This window comes from Miniopterus schreibersii, assembly GCF_964146895.1.
Source record: "Miniopterus schreibersii genome assembly, chromosome: 1".
NCBI lineage: Eukaryota > Metazoa > Chordata > Mammalia > Chiroptera > Miniopteridae > Miniopterus > Miniopterus schreibersii.
The window spans coordinates 156,536,392-156,558,939 of NC_138101.1; the positions used below are offsets into that span (position 1 = coordinate 156,536,392).

Consider the following 22,548-nt stretch of genomic DNA (forward strand, 5'->3'; position numbering starts at 1 on the left):
TCATCATTGTTTGAAGTGAAAGGTTTTTTTGTTTTGTTTTGCCTACCATCACATTGTGCATCCTTCTTGGCTTGAACTGAATGTTACCTTCTTAATGAAGCTTTTACCAGAGACACCAATTACTTCCTCCTTTGTGTTCCTATAGAGTGCTTTTATTTATATAATTATTGATAGCATTCCATATTTTGGTTATTTATATTCTTTCTGTCGTACTAAATTATGACCTTCTTGAAGAATAGCACCTTATATCCTATATCTCTCTTCCCACAGATCCAGTGTACAAATAGTTATTTTGTAATTAACTTGAATAACTGGTCATATACCATATCAGTCAGAATTTTTCATCTTGACTTTGTTAGCCCACCATAATTTGATTCCGCTCTACTTATTTCAAATAGTATTTCCTGCTTCACGCAAGGATGTGCTCAATGAAGTGATTCTCTTCAAAAAGTCTTGTGTAAGCCACAATACTTTTTTTGGTATTTTTTATTTTGATTTCCCTTTCTTTAGCATCATTCAGTATATGTGAGTGCTTATTCATAAGAAAAAGACCAAGTTATTTAAAATTATTGACAAAAATTATAGTTCAAAATGTGAATTATGCTCCTGTAAAGATTTAAGATGGTTTAATTTGACATTAAGCTTGTGCAGATTGTTAAATTTTGATAACACAATGAGCATGTTAAAGCAGATTATCTTTCCACATTTAAAAATATTAATCATCTTTAAGCTGGCTTCTATCACTTTAAAAAGAAAGAGAAAGAACTCAGTTCATTGAGTTCCAATTTCCAAGGAAACCCAGAGGCTTCTTGAAGCTCAGTTTTGGAAACTGGATGTTTAAATAACAGTAATCTCTAAGACTAGTTTGTAAATGTGAAGCCTTGAAAGTTGACAGATTGATTACTTGAAGGAGTATCAACAGTGAAAGATTGTGGAGGTTTGTTTTCCTTGCACATTATTTTTTGACTTATTGACATTTTTTAGTTAAGCCAATAATAATTATTATACTTTAAAAAAATCATTTAAAATTTTTTTCAGTTGCAGTTGACATATGTTATTAGTTTCAGGTATACACCCCAGTGATTAGATATTATATAACTTATTAAGTAATCATCCCTATAAATCTCATGCCAATCAGACACCATACAAAGTTATTCAAATATTATTGACTATATTCCCTATGCTTCACTTTATATTCCCGTGACTATTCTGTAACAACCGAGTTGTTACTTCTTAATCCCTTCACCTTTTTCGCCCATCCCCCAACCCCCCTCCCATCTGGCAACTGTCAAAATATTCTCTGTGTCTGTTTCAGTTCTGCTTGTTAGTTTATTTTGTTTTTTAGAGTCAGTTGTTGATAGATATGTATTTATTGCCACTATATTGTTCATATTTTTTATCTTTTTCCCCCCCTCTTCTCCTTAAAGAGGACCTTTAAACATCTTTTCCTTGTCTGAGAAGCTCTTTATCTGTCCTTTGATTCTAAATGATAGCTTTGCGGGGTAGAGTAATCTTGGTTGTAGTTCCTTGCTTTTTATCACTTTGAATATTTCTTGCCAGTCTATTCTGGCCTGCAAGGTTTCTGTAGAGAAATCAGCTGACATCTTATGGGAGCTCCCTTGTAGGTAACTAACTGCTTTTCTCTTGCTGCTTTTATGATCCTCTGTTTGTCTTTAACCTTTGGCATTTTAATTATGATGTGTCTTGGTATGAGCCTCTTTGGGTTCCTCTTGTTTGGGACCCTCTGTGCTTCCTGGACTTGTAAGTCTATTTCCTTCACCAGGTTAGGGAGATTTTCTGTTATTATTTTTTCAAATAGGTTTTCAATTTCTTGCTCTCCTCCTCCTGGCCACCCCCATGATGTGAATGTTGGTATGCTTGAAGTTGTTCCAGAGGCTCCTCACACTGTCCTCATTTTGGGGGGAATTTGCTTTTCTTTTTGCTTTTCTAATTGGGATTTTTTTTTGCTTCCTTGTATTCCAACTCACTGATTTGATTCTCATCTTCATCTACTGTTGATTCCCTGTGAATTACTCTTCATTTCAGTTAGTGTGGCCTTCATTTCTGACTTGCCCTTTTTGATGCTGTTGACATTCTCACTAAGTTCACTGAGCATCCGTATAACCAGTGTTCTGAACTCTGCATCCAGTAGATTGCTTGTCTCCATTTTGTTTAGTTCTTTTTCTGGAGTTTTGTTCTGTTATTTGATTTGGGCCATGTTTCTTTGTCTCCTCATTTTGACAGCCTCCCTTTGTGTGTTTGTATGTATTAGGTAAAGCTGCCATTTCTCCCAGGGTTGGTAGAGTGACCTAATGTAGTAGGTGTTTTATAGGGTCCAGTGTTACAGCCTCCTTGATCACCCATGATAGGCACTCGAGGTGCACCCCCCGTGTGGATTGTGTATACCCTCCTGTTGTAGTTGAGCCTTGGTTGCTGTTGGCACGTCAATGGGAGGGATTTACTCCCTGGAGATTAGCCGAAAGGACTGGGTGTCACCGTGGACCTCCGAACCTCTGACCACTGTGGAGGATCAGCTGTGCAGGGGCCAACTACACAGAGCAGGACTTATTTTAGTGGGGCTCTGTTGCCCACTTAATCTGCCCCTTGAGAGTGTTGCTTGTGGAGGTGGTTGGGTAGTGGTGCTTGGACATGGTCTGAAGCTGTCCACTGGATGCACTGGCTCTGGGGCCCCCCAGGAGGTTCAGGCAAAGTTCAACCACCACCAGCTGTTCTCCCCAGCATGAACTACAAAGTGATCTGCAGATGACTGCTACTTGTGCTGGGCTTGGAGGTGCCCAGGAGAGGCCAAGCTGCGAACCAAGGCGGGCTGGTGCTATTGCTGGGCCGGGGGCCCCTTAAAGCTACAGGGCTAGCTGAGGTCAGATGCTGCTTGTTTGAGAGATTTTAGGAAAATCTGAAGCATGAGCCAAGACAAACCATTTTTATGGAAAAGCCACTGGAAACCACTTGGTTGGGCCTCAAAGTTGGGTGGGGCGGGGCCTCAGAATCACCAGGGTGGGGCAGACAGTGTGAACCAGGTTGATGGAATCTCAGATATGTCACTTGCTTGCTGGCTCTGTGGGGGAAGGGTTCATCTGCCAGCATTTCTATCTGGGAGAAAGCTCCTCCACAGCTCTCTCCCTAATACCAAGCAAGTCGGTTACTCCCATATGTTCTGGTGCCTTTCAAGCTGCTGCCCAAGTGCTGGAGCACAGAGCAAGTGAGTCCAAGTAGTCCGTGTGTGGTCCTTTAAGAGGAATGCTAGCGACTCCAGCAGCCCTTTGTCTCACTCAGCCACAATCCCTGCTGATTTTTATAGCCAGAAGTTATGGGGTCTTACCTTCTTGGTACGGGAACCCTGGGCTGGGGGTCTTGGTGTGGGACTGGGAACATTCGTTCCTCAGGGGCGACCTCTGGAGCCAAGATACCCCTCGCCATTTTTATCCGCCACACGTGGGCATGGGTGGCCCTCCTATCAGCCTTGATGTGACTTCTTTATTTAATTCCCTATTTATAGGACTTGTTCCATTCATTCAGATTTCTGAATGATGGCTGTTCTGTAATTTAGTTGTGATTTTGATGTCTAATTATTATACTTTTTATTTAAAAAATATATCTTTATTGATTTCAGAGAGAGGAAGGGAGAGAGAGAGAAACATCAATAATGAGAGGGCCATTAATCGGCCGCCTCCTGCACGCCCCCCACTGGGGATTGAGTCTGAAACCCGGGAATGTGCCCTGACCGGGAATCAAACTGCTATCTCCTGGATCATAGGTTGATGTTCAACTGCTGAGCCATGCCCGCCAGGCTATACTTTTAATGATAAAACATTTTGTGAATTAGTTTGATGATAGATTACTACTTTTGAAGCATTAAAATTTTTTCATAAAGGTAAGTAAAGAAACAGCATGCCTAATCTGTAGACTAGAATCAATAAGTAAGAAGCACAATCAACTTTCACGTTTGACAACTCCATTCAAATTTGATAACAATCAGATGCCGTCTTTCAGTTTCTGCTGTTTTGTCCTTAAGCTGTCCAGGATTGGTGGTCATTTCTAGTCATTAAGGAGGAATTTTGTGCTTAGTCAAGATTCCCATAAAAGTCATAGGTATATATTTGTTCTTTTAGGGGGAGTGAATCCTCACCAGAGGACATTTTCTCCATTGATTTTTAGAGAGTGGAAGGGAGGAAGGGAGAGAGAGAAAGAAAGAGAAAGAAACAGGCCCTGACCAGGGCCAGGGATCAAACCTGCAACCCAGGTATGTAACCTTGACTGGAAATTGAACCCGAGACCCTTTGGTGCATGGGCCAGTGTTCTAACCACTGGGCCACACTGGCCAGGGCCATGTATTTGATTTTTACAGCATCTGCTTTTAACAAAGTTATTCCCTTATCCAGTGAAACTAAAGTATATTCTGTTCTAATTTTTATTCCTTTAAAGAATCCTTGTACTTTGATTTCAAAAGTGGTAATTACTTTATAAAAAATGCAAGCCATACAGAAATTTGGGACAAAAAGTGAAAGCTCCTAACTCAGTGTTATAGATCTCTAAGTGTGTATTTTTCTGATTATTCCCCAGGCATATAAAAACATAAGTTGTTTTATGAAAAGGGATCATATTATAACATCTTATTTGCAACCTGCTTTAAAAAAAAACAATTATCTGTGCTTTCTTTATTGATTTGTGCAGAACCTACCTTATTTTAAAAGGCTGCTTAAGACTGTTTATTTTATGGATATACCCTAATTTTATCTTAGTTGTAAAAATTGAAGCTTGATAAAAAACGGGAAAAAAGAACACTTGATTTCCCTTTCAGTTGTATATATAACTCTGTACAGTTACTATCTTTAATTGAATGTTGATTATTTGAAAGTTCCAATGAGCAAAATGAGACACTAAATGCAAACAATATGAATTTGAATTAATTTTTAGATTTATTTATTCTGACTATTAAAAAATAAAGTGTTTTTATTTTTATTTTTTTATTTTAAAAATATATATCTATTGATTTCAGAGAGAAGAAGGGAGAGGGAGGGAGATAGAAACATCAATGATGAGCAGCAAGTCATTGATCAGCTGCCTCCTGCACGCCCCCTGCTGGGGATTGAGCCCACAACCCCGGGCATGTGCCCTGGCTAGAAATTGAACCAAGATCTCCTGACTCATAGGTCGATGCTCAATCACTGAGCCACACCAGCCAGGCAAAAGATGCAATGTTTTTAAAGGCCTAACATGTCCATGTCCATGGTGATAATATTTATGTTTTACATTTTTAAAAAGTATGGCTTTCTTCTAATTTGTATCAGAGCCAATTTGGAGTCTTTACTATCAGAAATGAGATGTCTCTCTCTTTTTTTTTTAAGTTATCACCTGAGGATATGTTTTCACTGATTTTAGAGAGAGGAAGAGAGAGACAGAGACAGAGACAGAGATATCTACCTGTTGCCTCCTATTCGTGCCCTGACCAGGGATCGAACCTACAACCCAGGTAGGTACCCTGACTGGGAATAGACTCTGCAACCCTTTGATGCACGGGATGATGCTCCAACCAACACAGCCACCCAGCCAGGGCACAAATGAGCTGTCTCTTAATGTATGAGAATTGTCTTTTATATCCTATTGTATAGTTTTGTAGTTTTTTGCCTGTGGGCCTTTGTTCATTGATTCTTTTAGATCTTCTTAATAGAATATATTTTATATGATGGGTAATTAGCAATATCTTTATATCTCATATTTCATGTTGCAGCATAAATTCCAGAGTCCAGGTTTCATACCAGAAATATTAGACATTTGTGCAGTATATACCTTATGATTTGGAGGATTGCCTTCCTAACTAGTTGAAACTGACACCCAGATACTCTTCAGGCTTGCCAGGATAGATACATCCTTCGTTAGCTACTGGCCCTGATAATAACACAGTCATGGCTTAGAGCAGTGCGAGGTATAATATATTGAACTCCACCCAGTTTGTATTGATAGGAGACCTAAATAGATGTTAGATATGTTTTTCTTTGATGACTAATACTTAGGGACTTTAAAATACTTTAAACAAGACAAACAAGAAAATAATTAAGTTCATTGAGCAATAAAACTGGTTATTTGAGAGATATTTAAATTATCTTTTTCTGAAAGTAGAATGTCTAGTATTAGAAATTAGGGAGCCGAAACATTTAGGTCCTCAAATTTTAATCCTCCGTAGTAGAGGAGAATCTGTAGAATGATTTGCTTTCACAGGTTTTGTGCCAAATAAATTTAGTTCTTTATTTCTGTACTTTAAGGCTCAGTAGGAGCAGTGGATTTTATTCCCTTCTTTGACTCTAAGGATTTCATCTGTTTCTAGGTATAAAAGAAGGTCTTAAACATTGTTTGTTTTATGTATGTAACTGCTCCTCTAGAAAAGACATTAATCATAGCCATTTTGCCAGGTACTCTGCTAGGTACTCTCATTTAAACCTTAAAGCAGTTTTATAAGGTAGATACTGTTACTATCCCAATTTTAAAGGTGAGAAACAGTGTTAGAGAGTTTAAGTAATCTGCCCAAGGTTATACAGCTAGTCAGGGGCAGAGTCAAGACTTGAACTCAGATCTTTTTAGTACTTAAATGAATGATACTTATCTTTGCTTGACTATTTTTACTTCTTTTTGTCAGTGATCCCACTTGAATATGGAACATCACCTTCCCTGTTTATCACTCAATATCCTTTGAATGTTTCATTTTCCACAATATTTTCCCATAGATCTTAGATTTACTCTAGACTTTTTTGGTTCATGTCCTCTAGCTTCCTAGAATATTTTGAAAATATCTTATAAGGTATCTTAGGCGTGAAATCTTCCTCTTGGTTTGGTCAGCGGGCTAGTCTGTTACCCTGAGTCATCCGAGGACAGGTTTGCACTCAGGGTGGACCAGGACGAAGACTCCCAGCCGCAGAGTGAGCCTTAGCGCAGGGTGTTCGAAGACGTGAAAGTCTCGGGCTGCAAACATGGTCCTCCCTATGCTTTTCAGCTCCCCTTTACTTCTTCAGAGGAGAGTGATCCTGGGCAGACCTCTCAAAGGGCAGCTTTTAGAGTCTGGCCGTTTTAAACTCCATTGAACTATATACCTGTATTTCCTTTAATACTACGAGCAATAATTTCCAGAGCAACATGGAATAGAGGATGTCCCTGAATCTCCTCACGTGGGTATCCCGTGTCTGCTTCCTCTCAAGCCATTGTCTCTTTGGATATCTGTTTAGGTTAAGGAGTAGAATGAACATCTTTGGACTTAGATCTCTTAATTTCTTTGCTCTCCATATAAATCATTTTTCATTTAGTAACTTTTAAAGGCAACAATAAGACCTCATGACTCTAGCAAATAATAGGACACTCCCCGTTATATCAGCATGGAGCCAGCCAGTGAGATTTCCTGTCCTTCCTCCTTTCTATGCAGAAGGGTATCAAGATTTTACTTTGGTTCTAAGAAAAGTAAAGAGCAGTTCTGAGCTGTTTAACATAGAAAGAAATACAGTGTTCTGGAGGACTATGGATGACAGAGAATCGTTGAAGGTGAAGAGAACTAGAATGCTAGTTTCCCATTTTATAATTGAAAAATTTGCTAGTATTTTGAGATCACATTAAATTTCCCATTAATTTTTGCATAAGTGAGATGATAATGGTTGTTTTTAAGTCCTGTGCATCCTATTAAATTTGATATGCAGTATTAAATCTTTGTACCCCTATCGTGAGTGGCCTGTTTTTGTTATTCTCTAATATTTTCTAACTTGGCACTGTTTGTTTAAAGGAAAATAATTGACTTTGGAGTATGATGGTGGTAAACATGTACATAGCTGGCCTGTCTTACTGTATCCATTGATTTTCCTGTTGATCTCATTTGCAAATAATGCCAAAAATAAATCACCTTCTCCCTCTTTTAATCCTCACTAGAGGATATTATTTCCATTGCTTTTCAGAGAGTAGAAGGGAGAGAGAGGTCGAGAGAGAGAAACATTGATGTGAGAGAGACACATCAATTGGTTGCCTCCCGTATGCGCCCCAACTGGGGCCAGGGATCAATCCTGCAACTGAGTTATGTGCCCTTGACCGGAATAAACCCAGGACCCTTCAGTCTGTGGGCTGATGCTCTAATCACTGCTCCAAAATCACCTTTTGCTAGGACAAAATCACCTTTTTAATATTTATGTCTATCCTCTTGTTTGAATGACTTGACTAATCTTTTCAGAACAATATTACATGGTGATGAACTTTCATGTGTGTTGATTTTAATGAGAATGCCTAAAGTGTTTCACCATTAACCATCAGTTTTTTTGGGGAGGAAGATTTTTTGTGTGTGTGTTTTTTTTTCCTGAATTGTGCAGTCCAAACAACATGTGTGTGAGCAGAATCCCGGTCAGTTTTTTTGGTTTGAAGATTTATTTTTTAACCTTGTTCCTTGATTTCCTCAGTCATATTAAAAGTGGCCTCTGTGGATTTTCTGGAAGATGCAACCACTTTTCTATTTAATAACTACGAATCAAGAAGTAGCCTGTAGCCCTGGCCGGTGTGGTGCAGTTGATTGGGCGTCATTCCGTGCACCAAAAGGTTGCCAGGTTTGATTCCCGGTCAGGGCACATGCCTGGGCTGCTGGCTCTCTCCCTGGTGGGAGGCGTGCAGGGGACAGCCAATCAATGTTGCGCTCTCTAAATGTCTTCAGTGTTGAAGGACATCAGTGTTTCTCTGTCTCCCTCTCCCTTTCTCTCTAAAAATACGTTATTAAAAAAGAAATAGAGTGATTATTGGGGTGCGGGGGGCGGGGAAGTAGACTGTAGATCAAGTTCCAATTTTATAGCAGAGAAAATCTCTTGTTTTCCTGCTGTTCTCTTTCTGATCAGTTTTTTTATTTTAAGGGCTTGTTGCACCCCAAATATATCTTCTCTGGTTCTTACCCAAGCCAGGAATACAGTAGTCAGTTTTTACTTATCCATTCTTTCTTTTACTGATTAATGCAATTAAAAATATCCGTTCTGTGCCTACTGTGTGTCAATCAACTGTTAGTTGCTGGAGATCAGGCAGTGAATAAGGGAAACTGCTTTCTTGGAACCTGCATTCTAGCGAGGGACCTGTATAATATACAATGAATGTATAGGCTAACAAGATCATTGTTAGGTATAGTTAAGTACTTCAAAAAAATCAAGATGTGATATTGAGTGATGGGGAAAAGAAGTTGGTTCTTTAAATGAAGTCTGTGTTAGTCCAGGTCCTCTGAGAAACAGATTAAATGTACAAAGATTTGGGGGTGGTAAAATATATGCATCATATAAAATTTACTGTAAGCGAAACTATACAGTATTTGTTCTTTGTCACTGGCTTCACTGTCATCAAGGTTTATTCATATTGTAGCACATGTCAGAATTTCCTTTTTTTTTTTCTTTTAAAACTATTTTTTTTAGAGCAACTTCCTTTTGGGGTTTACAACAAAACTGAGAAGAAGGTATAGAGATTTCTCATGTACTCCCTGTCCCCACACATGCATAGCCTATCATTATAAACATCAATCACCAGAATGGTACATTTTTTACCAAAGATATACCTGAATTGACCCATCATAATCACTCAAAGGTCCGTAGTTTACCTTAGGGTTCACTCTTGGTGTTGTATATTCTGTGGATTTGGACAATGTATATCCATCATTATAGTCAAAAAGTGTATTTTCACTGCCCTAAAAAGCCTCTGTGCTCTACCTGCTCACCATCCCTCCACCCCCTGCACTGTCGCAATTGATCTTTTTATTGTCTCCATAGTTTTGCCTTTTCTAGAATAACATATAGCCTTTTCAGATTGGCTTCTTTAACTTAATAATATGCATTTATTCCTTCACATCTTTTCATGGTTTAATAGCTCCTTTCCTTTTAGCACTAATATTCCATTGTCTGGATGAACCAGTTTATTTAATGTTTACCTTCTGAAGGACATCTTGGTTCCTTCCAGGTTTTCCTAATTATAAGTAAAATTGCTGTAAACATTTGTGTTAAAATTTTAGTGTGGATTCTTTTCGTTTTAAGGCTGAATAATATTTCTTTGTATGTATACCACCTTTTATCTACTCATCCATCGATGAACAGTTGGGTTGCTTTCACCTTTTGACTGTTGTGAATAATGCTGCTGTGAACATGTGTGTACAAATAATTAGAGTCCCTTCTTTCTTTGAGATACATACCAAGGAATAGAATTGCTGAATCAATCAGATGGTTATAATGTGGTGATATTTTGAAGAATTGCCGAACTCTTTTCCACAGCTGCTGCACCATTTTACATTCTCATCCGCAGTTCAGGAGGGTTCTAGTTTCTCCACATCCTTACTTAATACATATATTTTTTTTTTTTACTGATTTTTAGAGAGAGAGAAAGGGAGAGGGAGAAAGAAAGAAACATCGATTTGAGAGGAGAACATTGTGACCAGCTGCTTCCTGCAGGCCCCCTACTGGGGATTGAGCCTGAAACCCCGGCATGTGCCCTGATCATGAATCGAGCCAGCAACCTTTTAGTACATGGGACAACCCCCAACCACCTGAGCCACACTGGCCAGGGCTTATCTTGTGGGGTTTTTGTTTGTTTGTTTGTTTGTTTGTTTATAATTGCCATCATGATGGCTGTGAAATAGCATCTTACTGCATTTTTTACTTACCTTTCCCTAATGATTAGTGAAGTCATTGAGCATTTTTTCACATACTTATAGGCCATTTATACAACTTTAGAGAAAGGACTATTCAAGTTCTTTGCCCATTTTTAAAATAAAATTGTTTTTGTTGTTGAGTTCTGGGACCTTCCTTCCTTCCTTCCTTCCTTCCTTCCTTCCTTCCTTCCTTCCTTCCTTCCTTCCTTCCTTCCTTCCTTCCTTCCTTCCTTCCTCCCTCCCTCCCTCCCTCCCTCCCTCCCTCCCTCCCTCCCTCCCTCCCTCCCTTTTTTCATATATATCTTTATTGATTTCAGCGAGGGGAAAGGAGAAGGGGAGAGAGAGATAGAAACATCAATGATGAGTGAGTTATTGATTGGCTGCCTCCTGCATGCCCCCAACTGGGGATTGAGCCCGCAAGCTGGGCATGTGCCCTGACTGGGAATCGAATCACAATCTCCTGGATCCTAGGTTGATGCTTAACCACTGAGCCATACCCAGCCGGGCTGGGAGTTCTTTATATATTCTGGATATCATTTTCTTATCAGATATATGATTGCAAATATTTTCTCCTATTCCATGGTTTGCCTTTTCACTTCATTGGTACAGGCATACCTCATTTTATTGCACTTTACTTTATTGTTCTTTTCAAATAGTGCGTTTTTTGCAAATTGAAGGTTAAGACCCTCAACCAGCAAAAAGATTATGGCTTGCTGCAGGCTCATATGATGTGTAGCATTTTTTAGCAATAAAGTATTTTTAAAATTAATGTATGCACGTTGTTTTTTTAGACCTAATACTATTGCACATTTAATAGAGTACAGTATAGTTAAAACATAACTTTTTTAAAAATATGTTTTTACTGATTTTAGTGCTAGAGGAAGGGGGCAGAAGGGAAGATAGAGAAACATAGATCTTTGTGCATTCCGGCTAGGGATCGCACCCTGCAACCTGGTATGTTCCTTGAATGTGGACCAAACCGATGACCCCTCCGTGCATGGGACAGTGCTCAACCAGCTGAGCCATGAGGCCTAAACATAACTTTTACATGCGCTAGGAAACCAAAAGACTTGTGTGACTTGTTTTATTGTGATGCTCTCTTTTTTGTGGTGGTCTAGAACCAAACCTGCATTATCTCAGAGGTATGTCTATATTGTCCTTGGATGCACAATGCGCAAGGATTTTATTAGGGGGATGTGTCTTGGAGAGAAAATGAGGGGGCTGAAGAAAATTGCTAGTCATCAGACTGTGATGACTGGTCTGACCCCAAGTGAAAGAGAGGAAACAAAGGTTGAGTAAAGTATAAGAAAATTTTGAACAAGGCCATCAGGGAGTCCTAGATCCAAATTCAGCCTTTGAAGGAGTCCTGTGTCTCCAAGGACAGGCCTATTTTAGTATCCTTGCCACACTTAGTCATTGGCCAGGTGCAGCCTGTGAGAAGTGTGACTTTAGGCAAATGTAGTGATGGATTTCAGAGCACAGCAGCTACGTCTCTTACTCAGTTAAGCTCTCTGTAGTTGGAAGTCCATAAGCCACATTCCCATCGCTGCCACAGAGCAGTTGGAGAAGACCTTTCCAAAGAGGTGACATTTAAGCCAAGACTTGAATGGTGAACAGAAGCTAATTAGCCTTTCAGAAATCTTTGGATACAGCATTTTAGGTATGGGGAGCACACAGCGCAAAGGCTCTGAGGCAGAGAAATCTTGCTATGTTCAAGGATGGAAAGAAGACCAGTTTGGCTGCAATCTAGTGAATAAAGAAAGAGGTGAGGTGGTAAGAGGTAGGTGGGCATGAGATCGTAAAGGGTCTTGTAAGCTGTGGTGAAGACTTTGGATTTTATTTTTGAGATATTTGGAAACCACTGGAAATTTTTTAGCAGGATTGTACTCTCTTCTTGTACTAGTCTTAGGGTACACCCAAGTTACTGAATAGAAATGAATTGTTGGTAAAAATAATAAAATTAGGAACCTGCTTCAGTAGTACAAGGAAAAGATTATAGTAGTTTGGACTAGGATGGTTGCAGTGGGTATTTCCAATCCAAAGGTTAACAAAATCCTAGTAATTCTGTCTTTCATTATCTCTGGATTTTGTGCTTTCCCTGTTCCAGTCACTAGTCCTGTATTGTCTATTGTTGTATTTTCTTATCTTATGTGACAATAACCTCTTAACTGTTCTTTGTTCTGCCTGCAGTTTTCGCCCACTTCAATCCATTGTCACACAGTATTACCAGATGATCCACCTAAAGTGCAGTTATAATGATGTAACTTTCTAGTTTAAGATTTTTTTCAAGGCGTGCCCATTGTTGTACATTTTAGAATGTCTTGCCTCTTTGTTTCCTCTTTCCCCCACCTGTACTGTTATCCCCTTGTCTGACTCTTAGTGATCCTACAAATTAGAATTCCTTCCTGAAGCCTACTCCACTCACCATCCCTAATATCTTGGTTAAGTGTCCTTGCAGTATCTTCCCTTTGGTGCCTTATAATATGTATTTGTCTCTTTCCTCAATCTGTGAGTTCTTTGAGGGATAGCACTGTGAGGATCTTTTGTGATTTTGCTTTTTAGAACGTTAGTATGCTGATCCAACGTCTTATGGCAGTCCCTGATGATGTACCATAGACCTGCTGGAATTCTTGGTTCGACAATGCAGTTTTTAGTGTTCTATGATTTTTATCCTGAAGTCCTTTACAACTGTACTATTTCCTTCTGTGCTCTGATAACGTTATATCTATACTTGCCTCTTTTAGCACTTCTAGTGAATTATCTGTAATTATTTATTTATTTCATCATGATTCCCTTGGGCAGCAAGAATGCAAATGCATCCTTTGGTAATAGCTAATAATCTTTGTCTTCTGAACTTTATTGTCTACTCAGGGTAGGTTGCCCTTACCACTGGTCTTTTTATACATTTTAATTTTATATCTAGCCTCCTAAGAGAAGTTGAATTTCAGTCTTGGCAGTTTCACAGTAGTTATTCTGAGTATAATTTCTTCCTTTCTACCAGGTATTAGTCTGTGAGTTAATTACTATAAAACAGATGAAATCCATTATAAATGAATATAGACGTGTTTTCTTTTACTCCTGGTGTTTCCTCTCCATCCCAAATGAGTACAGGTACACTAGGCTTGAGTTTGTCACACTGAAGGCATATTTGTGTGTGTTTGTTTTGCCTTCCTTTCTATTAGAGTGTGTGCTCCTATACCTGTAAGAGAAAAAACCCTCTCAAATCTAGTTTATTTTCAGTACTCTGCTAATATAGTTATGAGCCCACAATGATGCCTATTGAGGGGAAATATCTTTCTTGCTAATGAAATTTTGACTATTCAGAATATGTAATAAAGCATATTGTCTACTCGTCTAGCTATAAAATGGTGGTGGTTATAAAAGCCTTTAGGTAGTAAGAGAGAGTATTCTGTCAGGCACTTAAACTGGCACATAGTAAAAATATACCAGTAAAAGAGAGTTAAAAATTTAAAACCTGCCATTAGTAATATTCCTGTGATACAAATACTAATTTTTTTTTACTTAATTACGTAAAAAAAGATAAACAGTGAACATATTTTCAGTTCATTTTCTGATAATCTCTAACTTTCATAGTAAAACGCAAACCATCTTATGGATTTCTTTTAAAATCTTTTTCCTTTAGAGTTCTATAAAATTAATCGTCAAATTTTTATTAAGTACTTACATTTATAATTAGTAGTGAAGGTTCAATAATAATGACTTTTTAAACCAGTTTAGAAGTAGAATTTATCAAAGTTGTATCAGTAATCTTAATGGGTTTTTACCCACCTTAAGCTACATAAACTTAATTTATAATGTAATTTGCCAAATCCTAACCCTAATTTTTCGTCTGAAAGTTAGCATGTTAACTGTTGTGCTATTTTTGTGCAGTGTGTACTAGTGGTTATCCTACACTAATATCAGGAGTAGTTAGTATGTTGCCATCATACCAATAGCAAAAAAAAGAAAAGATTGACTCAAACCAGTACAAAGAGAGACTAGTATTAGGGTTTTAGTATTGAAACAATGTATAATAGCAACCCAGTCATACTGTAGCCAAGGATATAGATATACCTAGTACATACTTGCCTCCTTTGTAAATTAGATGAGCCAATAACTTTTACAGAAGTTAAGACTAGATTATGATCTTATCAAATAGCAAATAGTCTAGAACATTTTTTGTTGATCCTTTGTGTTAGTTTTGCTGCCTTTTTAGTTAAAAAATGTAGTACTGATATATTCATTTATTATTTATTTATTTATTTATTTGGTGAACTTACTCCTCTTTTTTTCGATTCAAAATAGAGCATGAAGTTGTGCTCCCTTGGTGGGAACATCTCAGATAATATGGGATGTTCATTCTGCATTTAACGACTGCATAACATAACTCAGAGAACAGTTACTGTTGTATAGAAAACCCCCCACTCCACCCCACCTCTCTCCCCTTGCCTTCTCCAACCCTCCAGTTGAGCAGGGGAAGAAAAAAACAAAAAAATGGCAGAGTTAACCATAAAGAGTTCATTGTTTTGGCTTTGGGGTACAAACTGATGGAAAAGGAATTGAATTTAATAAATTATGCTATGAATCACTTCTTTCTAAATTCACTTATGGATTCCTGTTCTCAGAATTTATCTGTCCTTTTGGCAGATTTTCATTGCCTCTCAGGATCTCCATTACCCAGACCCAGAGGGTGCCTTAGTAATTAAGGATGAAGAGTCTAAAACAATTTTTTTTCTCTTCAGCATGTGAAGACTTTTCTGAGAGATCCGACTCAGTACAGCTCATGGGAGACATGGACTTCTGGTAGAAACCCAGATCTTTCTGAATGACATGACTCTTTTGATGCTGATCGAAAGAGGGGTCCATAGTTACTTGACTTTTTGGCAACAGTTTTCTTGAGACATAATTCACAAGCCATACAAATTCTCCCTTTTTAAGGGTAAATTCAGTGGCTTTTACAATAACCATCACCACAATCAATCTTAAAACATTTCAATTTATAGAAAATGAACCTTATGCCCTTTGGTATTCACACCTCATTCCTTCTAATATCCCCAGCCCCAGGCAATAAATAATCTACTTTCTATCTCTATAGAGTTGCCTATTCTGGACATTTCTTATAAAAGGAATCTTACCATATGCAGTCTTTTGTGACTGGTTTCTTTTACTTAGCTTGGTGGGTGTTTTGTTTTGTTTTTAAATATATATATCTTTATTGATCTCAGAGAGAGAAAGGGAGAGGGAGAGAGAGAGAGAAACATCAATGATGAGAGAGTCATTGATCGGCTGCCTCCTGCATGCCCCCCGACTGGGGATCTAGCCTGCAACTTGGGCATGTGCCCTGACCGGGAATCAAACCTCGATCTCTTGGGACATAGGTTGACACTCAACTGCTGAGCCACACCAGTGGGGCTTAGCTTGTTGTTTTTGAGGTTCATATATTGTAGCATGAATCAGTACTTCATTTCTTTTTATTATTGAGTAATAATCCATTATGTGGATTTAGTCATCATTTGATGGACATTTGTGTTATTTACACTTTTTGGCTGTTACGACTAATGGTGCTATGAAATATGTGTGTAAGTTTTTTGTGTGGACATATGTTTTCATTTCTCTTGAGTGTACACCTAGGAGTGGAATTGCTGGATTATATGGTAACTCTGTGTTTAATCTTTTGAGGAACTTCCAAACTGCTTTCCAAAGTGCCTACACCATTTTACTTTTATTACCAGCTATGTATGGGTGTTCCTTGCCAACAGTTGTTATTACTTGTATTTTTTGTTATAGCCATCCTAGTGGGCCCTTCTTAAATCACATGTACTTGTGCCTTATCATTATAACTTGTGTTTTCTTGCATTTAATTCTGGTGATCCCTGTCTGGCTGGCTGCCTTTCGTAATTTGTGCATTTCTGTGTCCATCTATGTTCACTCATTTTTGTGTTCCTCCTTTACTACTTATCCTGCTGAACTTCAGAGAGGGCTTGATGGCTAATCTTGGATAAAGCAACTTCTGCCCTTGTAAATAATAATAGTAGAAGATAGAGGTTTTTATTTTTATAGAAATAAGCTGTTTCTTTTTAAAATTATGGTCATCTGTTCTGATGATAATTATATACTAAAATAAATTGGGAGATCTGTGAGGTTGTATATTCCTGTAGCTGTCCTTTGTGGAGAAAGAAAGAAATTTCTACTAAATATCTTTTCTCCCCTCTCTTTAGAAAGTAGTTTAAAAGTGCATGATAAGTACAAAAACTAGTCTATTATGTTAGAAGTTAGGATACTGATTACAAGTCTTGGTGGGTGAAGTGACCGGAAGAGGCTTTCTGTGGTGCTGGTTATTGTATGTTTCTCGATCTTGAAGCTTGGAGTTAATTATATAGATGTGTTCGCTTTGTGAGAATTCATTGAGCTATAAACTTAGAATATGTGTGTCTGTATTGTACTTCAATAAAAATTTAAGGTAAAAATGTTAACATTGTTTAATCATAATTTGCACTAGGAAAGCTCTTTGTCATTAACTACCTTTCTAATAGATATGTTCCATATTGAGTTGGGATATGTACAACTTTTACATTATCACCATTCTTGTATGTACATTACATTGATGTGGTTTTAATTTCACGTCACCTTGTTCAAAAGCTCATAATTTGAGAGATTAAATGATTTAGATATACTTAGATTAGCTGTAGGAAACTTGATTTTATGTTTTTCCCTCCTACTGTAAGTGAATGATCTTCAGCAGCTCCTAGTCTTGGCTTAAGTCTTCCTGTATGCATCTAAACTTTCTCCAATGCAGTTGTGCCTACTGTCTATCAGTAAGTTCAGATTCTGTTAGAGAATAGAGTAGTATGAAGGAAGGAAGACCCGTGGGAGAGAAGCTTTTTGCATACTGGTTCATTATTTATAGTAATCCATCTAGCATAGTAACCACCTAGATGTTCGGAAACTTTTAATATAATTATCACTTTAAAATGTGATACCAGGGAGAAAATATTGCTGAGTAAGCATAGTCTTTTTGAATTCTAGTCCTTTTATCCATTTCCACTGTAATAGGTTTTGAAAACGTTTGATGTTACCAAATATGTTGTGTTACTAAAGGCAGGAAGATATACAGTAAGACCAGTTTTTGGTTAACAGAAGTTTTCAAGTAGGCTAGGTTCTGTGATCTTTATTTTAAAAATTGGGTATATGGTAGAGGTAGCAGAGGAAAATGTTTTGTAAGAATAGTAAAATGACTCATTACAGCCATGTTATATCCTGATGAGGAAAAGGTAATCCTGCCCTGTTACAGAGATGTTTTCAGTGCAATCTGAGTACTCTTTAATTAAATAGTATAATAAAACACATTAACAATCTCGTTAATACCTAATTTTGTCTTCTAGGCCTTCCTTATAGTTTCCCATGTCTCAATGGACTCCTGAGTATAGCAAGCTCTATACCTTAGAAGTGGATATGAAGAGTGAGATTCCTGCTGATGCACCAAAGACACAGGAGAGTCTGAAAGGGATCCTCTTGCATCCAGAGCCCATTGGGGCAGGCAAAAGTTTTCCTGCAGGAGTTGAGATGATTAACAGTAAAGTGGGGAATGAATTCTCTCATTTGTGTGATGATTCTCACAAACAAGAGAAGGACATGAATGGTAACCAACAAGAGCAAGAAAAGAGTGTTGTGAGGAAAAAACGCAAAAGCCAGCAGGCTGGCCCTTCATACATGCAGAATTGTGTTAAAGAGAACCAGGGAATATTGGGGTTGAGGCAGCACTTGGAAGCCCCAAGTGAGGAAGACGATTCCTCCTCCAGCGACTGTCTGTCTTCTCCTTCGTCCAGTCTGCACTTCGGAGACTCCGACACTGTGACTTCAGATGAGGACAGAGGCGTCCCCGTCAGGCACGCACAGGCGGTTTTGAGCACTACAAGGAGAACCAGCGCACGGCCCCAGAAGTGGCCCCCGGCCGAGACAGAAGCCGTTTCAGGATTGTTGATGAAAAGGCCCTGTTTTCACAGCAGTTCATTAAGGAGACTTCCATGCAGAAAGAGATTTGTAAAAAATAACTCCTCACAGAGGACACAGAAACAAAAAGAGAGGATATTAATGCAGAGGAAAAAACGAGAAGTGTTAGCCCGAAGAAAGTATGCATTGCTCCCCAGTTCTAGTAGTTCCAGTGAAAATGACCTCAGCAGTGAATCCTCTTCAAGCTCATCAACTGAAGGAGAAGATTTGTTTGTTTCTACCAGTGAAAACCACCAAAACAATCCAGCTGTCCCCTCAGGTAAAAATATTTCTTAAATTGAGTAAAACATGGAAGCTATTGCATTGTGTTTGTGCTTGTTTTCTTCTTCCTATTTAAAAGGAATATGAGGCTCTATTAACTTATTTTTAAGCCATATAAATAAATTATTGACTGTGGTATTAAACCATGACTCTAATTCTAAGGTACAAATTTTAAAATTTTCAATAGAAAAATCAAAAAATTTTTTTCCTGACAAAAATGAAGTACAACCAGAGGCCTTTATTTCTTTTTAGAAATCCATTTTTACCATGCTATACATGTTAAATTATACTTTGTGAGTTGATTTATAGTATAGTTTTTATTCCTATAGTGCTTCTTTTTTTTAAGTATGATTTTAAAAAATTGATTTTCGAGAGAGAGGCAGGGAGAGGGAGAGAGAGAGAGAGAAACTGATGTGAGAGGAAACGTAGATCAGTTGCCTCCTGTATGCATCCCGACCAGGAATCGAACCCACCACCTTGCAGTGTACAGGACAATGCTCCAATCAGTTGAGCCATACCAACCAGGGCTAGTATGTTTAACGTTTATGAATGCTTTTTCAGATAGCTGTGTGATGGATTCCTTTCACATTCAACCACAGCAAAAGCAATTCTAGTCACTGAAAAAGACAAGCTAATATTATTTTTCCTTTAAGTACTCTATTCTTATTGTTTACTATTAACTTGTCATGTTCTTTATAACTGAAAAATTATTTCAGGTATTTGAGAGGTAACTTTTATGCTAATACTAGAACACAAACCTTAGTCCTGACTGTGCTCAGTAGATCATATGACGAATCAGTTAAAATGGAATTGAGAGAGGATTAGCTCAATTGTGCTCTCTCCCTTCCGTCAGTAATGTTGTATTTGTTTATGCACAGACAGTTTCTGAAGTGTGTTCCATATTTATTATTTTTACAGTTTGTTGTAATGTAAAAGAAATTGATGACGTGATCTTTGAGGAGTAAGCCTGAACTGAGGGAAAAGATGAATTTATTGTGAAAGTATAAGGAAGTAGATTGGGAGAGCTTTTTAAAGGGCTAAGATTATGGTTTTTGTTTGTTGTTTGTTTTTGCAAATTATAAGAGAAAGTTTATTTAGAAAGTTACAGAGGTGTAGTAGAAGTGAGCCAGCTGAGCTGCATAGGCTCAGGAAACACGTTACAAAAGTAAAAGAAGGGTCCTTGGAGCTCAGGAGAGAGAAGGGCAAAGGTAATGCACCTGGGATGAGAAGAGGGGGAAGGAAAGGCATGACTGTTCCTCAAGAGGGAGGGCGCACCAGATTATGGTTTTTAATACTGACATAAACCTTTCTTAGTCTTTGCCTGATGTCCTGCTTTTTAAAGGCAGACCCTGCTATTCTGTGCAAATGTGCCATTACTCCCTCTTTTCTCCTTTATGGGTTCCTTCCTTTTCCAGGACTCCCTTTCCAAACCCTGAACTAGTAACTTTGTTCTTAATTTTAGTTTTAGCCGTGTTTAGTTCATTTTTTTTTTTAACCTACCCAAATATTTGTTTTAAAAAGAGTTTTTGAGATCACACTACAGCTGGGAAAGGGTCACAGCAGCCATTCCCTAAGGTCTTAAGAAAGAAGGAAGTGAGAATAGGAATTGTCTTGCTTAATTGTCACATTTGACATTGTTCTCATTTGGTTAGAATGTGAAGAGTTTGGGGAGCAGCAGAGCCCACTTTCTGCATGAAATTAGTGAGGCAGGATGGTTGGTGATGTGACGCAGAAGTTCCTCGGAGATGAAGTTTGTAGGAGACATGAGGGTAGGGTAAATCTAGGTCAGTATCAGTGTCTGTTTCTAGGAAGAAAGTTCATATATTCTCAGGTATTCAAGATAAATGAAAACTGTAAGTCATTTTTGAATCTTGTTTAATACTTATTGTAGCATGTGGTGTTTTACTTTCTTTCTTGGAAGAATTACATTACTTAAACTACATTATTTTCAGACGTTACCCTTAAATGTTTATCTCTGGAAATACAAATCCAAAAGTTGAAATTGAGAACTCCTGATGTTTTTTGGTTTCTAGACCAGTGTTTTATATTTTTTTAATATAATGATTTAATAACATTCAAATGGTGTGGAATTTTAAAAGTACCAAGAAAGTATAAAGTAACAAAATAAAAATTTACCTCTTTTTCTTAGATCCCAGTCTTATTACCCAGAAGTAATCAGTTAGTAGTTTCTCATTTCCTGAAGTTATGCTTGTAAATATCAGTTTTAGATAAAGATGGTTGTTTAAGCAATAGCAAGAGAATGTCTTAAGTGTGTTACTTATATAACCTTTAATTATACAATCTCTCGTCATAAAAAATTATATAAATTGAATTTTAATGCATTAAGATAATGATATCAGTTATCATTGGAACTTCAAAAACATGACATTTGTAGCTGACTTTGCTTACCTATATAAAAGGCGTTTAATAATGTTATTTTTTTATGCCTTTAAAGAAAGTTCATGTACACCTACATGCAGAGAATCACTAATAAAGTCGATATGTAGATGCAGATTTTTTCCATTGTAGAATGGTAATGTCCTGTTGGTGAGTTAAAATAAGGGAAGTTCTTTTTTAAAAATCCATGGTGGTTTATTTATATATATATAATGCTTTTAGTTTTAAATATGTGATTCCCTTTGTACTCCTATCTTAAGCTGCATCTTGTACATGATTATGAAGCAAAGAATTGAAAAGGTAATTTGGAAATTGAATCTAGAATATTATTTTAAATAGCCATTTGAGTGCTACTATTCTTTTCTTTGCTTATAAGATATATTTATGCTGTTCAAAATATATCCTACCTCAGTATGTTTCAGTATGTCTATGTGTGTAATCTTTAGAACTAGAAACTACTTCAAAAATGTGCATATCTCATAATTGTTAAATCTTAATTTTCCTATTTAATTGATGTAGCAATTTGCAAATATTCCAAAATGTAAATATATTATGAAATACTCAAAAATAATTTTCTCCAAATCAGATCATCTTTCATTGCCTCTGATTTATCAGTGCCTCCTTCGTTCTCCTCCTTGGAGTACCAGAGAATGTGTTGTAGAACCTGGTCATGTGCTTGTACTTCCTCCAGATACTGGCCAGCTTTTGAAGTAGTGCAGGTGTCTGATGATGTAGAGATGTATTAGAGATGAAATTTCAGGTTGCCAAGGAATAGTAGACTGCATAAATTTCAGTGACAAGAGTATCAAGCTATTGGTTGTCACTGTGGTAAGCAAGAGTTCAGTGAGTTGGATAAAAATGAATATAAAATATCAATGGAATACCTACACACTAGTATAAAATATGAAAGCTCATATGATTGAAAAAAGAGAACTCATTTACAAAAGCAGCAAAGAGAATCAAGTAGATGAATAATTTTAATAGTATATTTGGCCTCTGAATAAAATTACATAGCTTTATAGAGAGTTACATTTATAATCAAACAAAACTCTATAGATGCTCTAGAGATTTATAAAAGATGACTTTGGTAGATTATGATATATCTTGCATGAGAAAAATAAATATTTTATATACTTATATATTTTCTTTCTATATATAAATGTATGTTTGTTTATATATAAATAAATACATATATATGTTAGACCTGTCAGGGCTTCATTAGTGTTGCTTAA

General features: G+C 37.4%; 1 protein-coding gene across 4 annotated transcripts in view; it reads left to right on the plus strand.

Annotated features, from left to right (window-relative positions):
- The window catches only part of RNF111 (ring finger protein 111), an 84,826-nt gene that overhangs the window by 25,085 nt on the left and 37,193 nt on the right, over positions 1-22,548 (plus strand). For all 4 annotated transcript variants that reach the window (XM_081147625.1, XM_081147622.1, XM_081147623.1 and 1 more), the window contains exon 2: positions 18,031-18,917. In XM_081147625.1, the coding sequence (XP_081003751.1) occupies positions 18,050-18,917 (868 nt within the window). In that variant the 5' untranslated portion in view covers positions 18,031-18,049. The remainder of the gene's footprint in view (positions 1-18,030; positions 18,918-22,548) is intronic.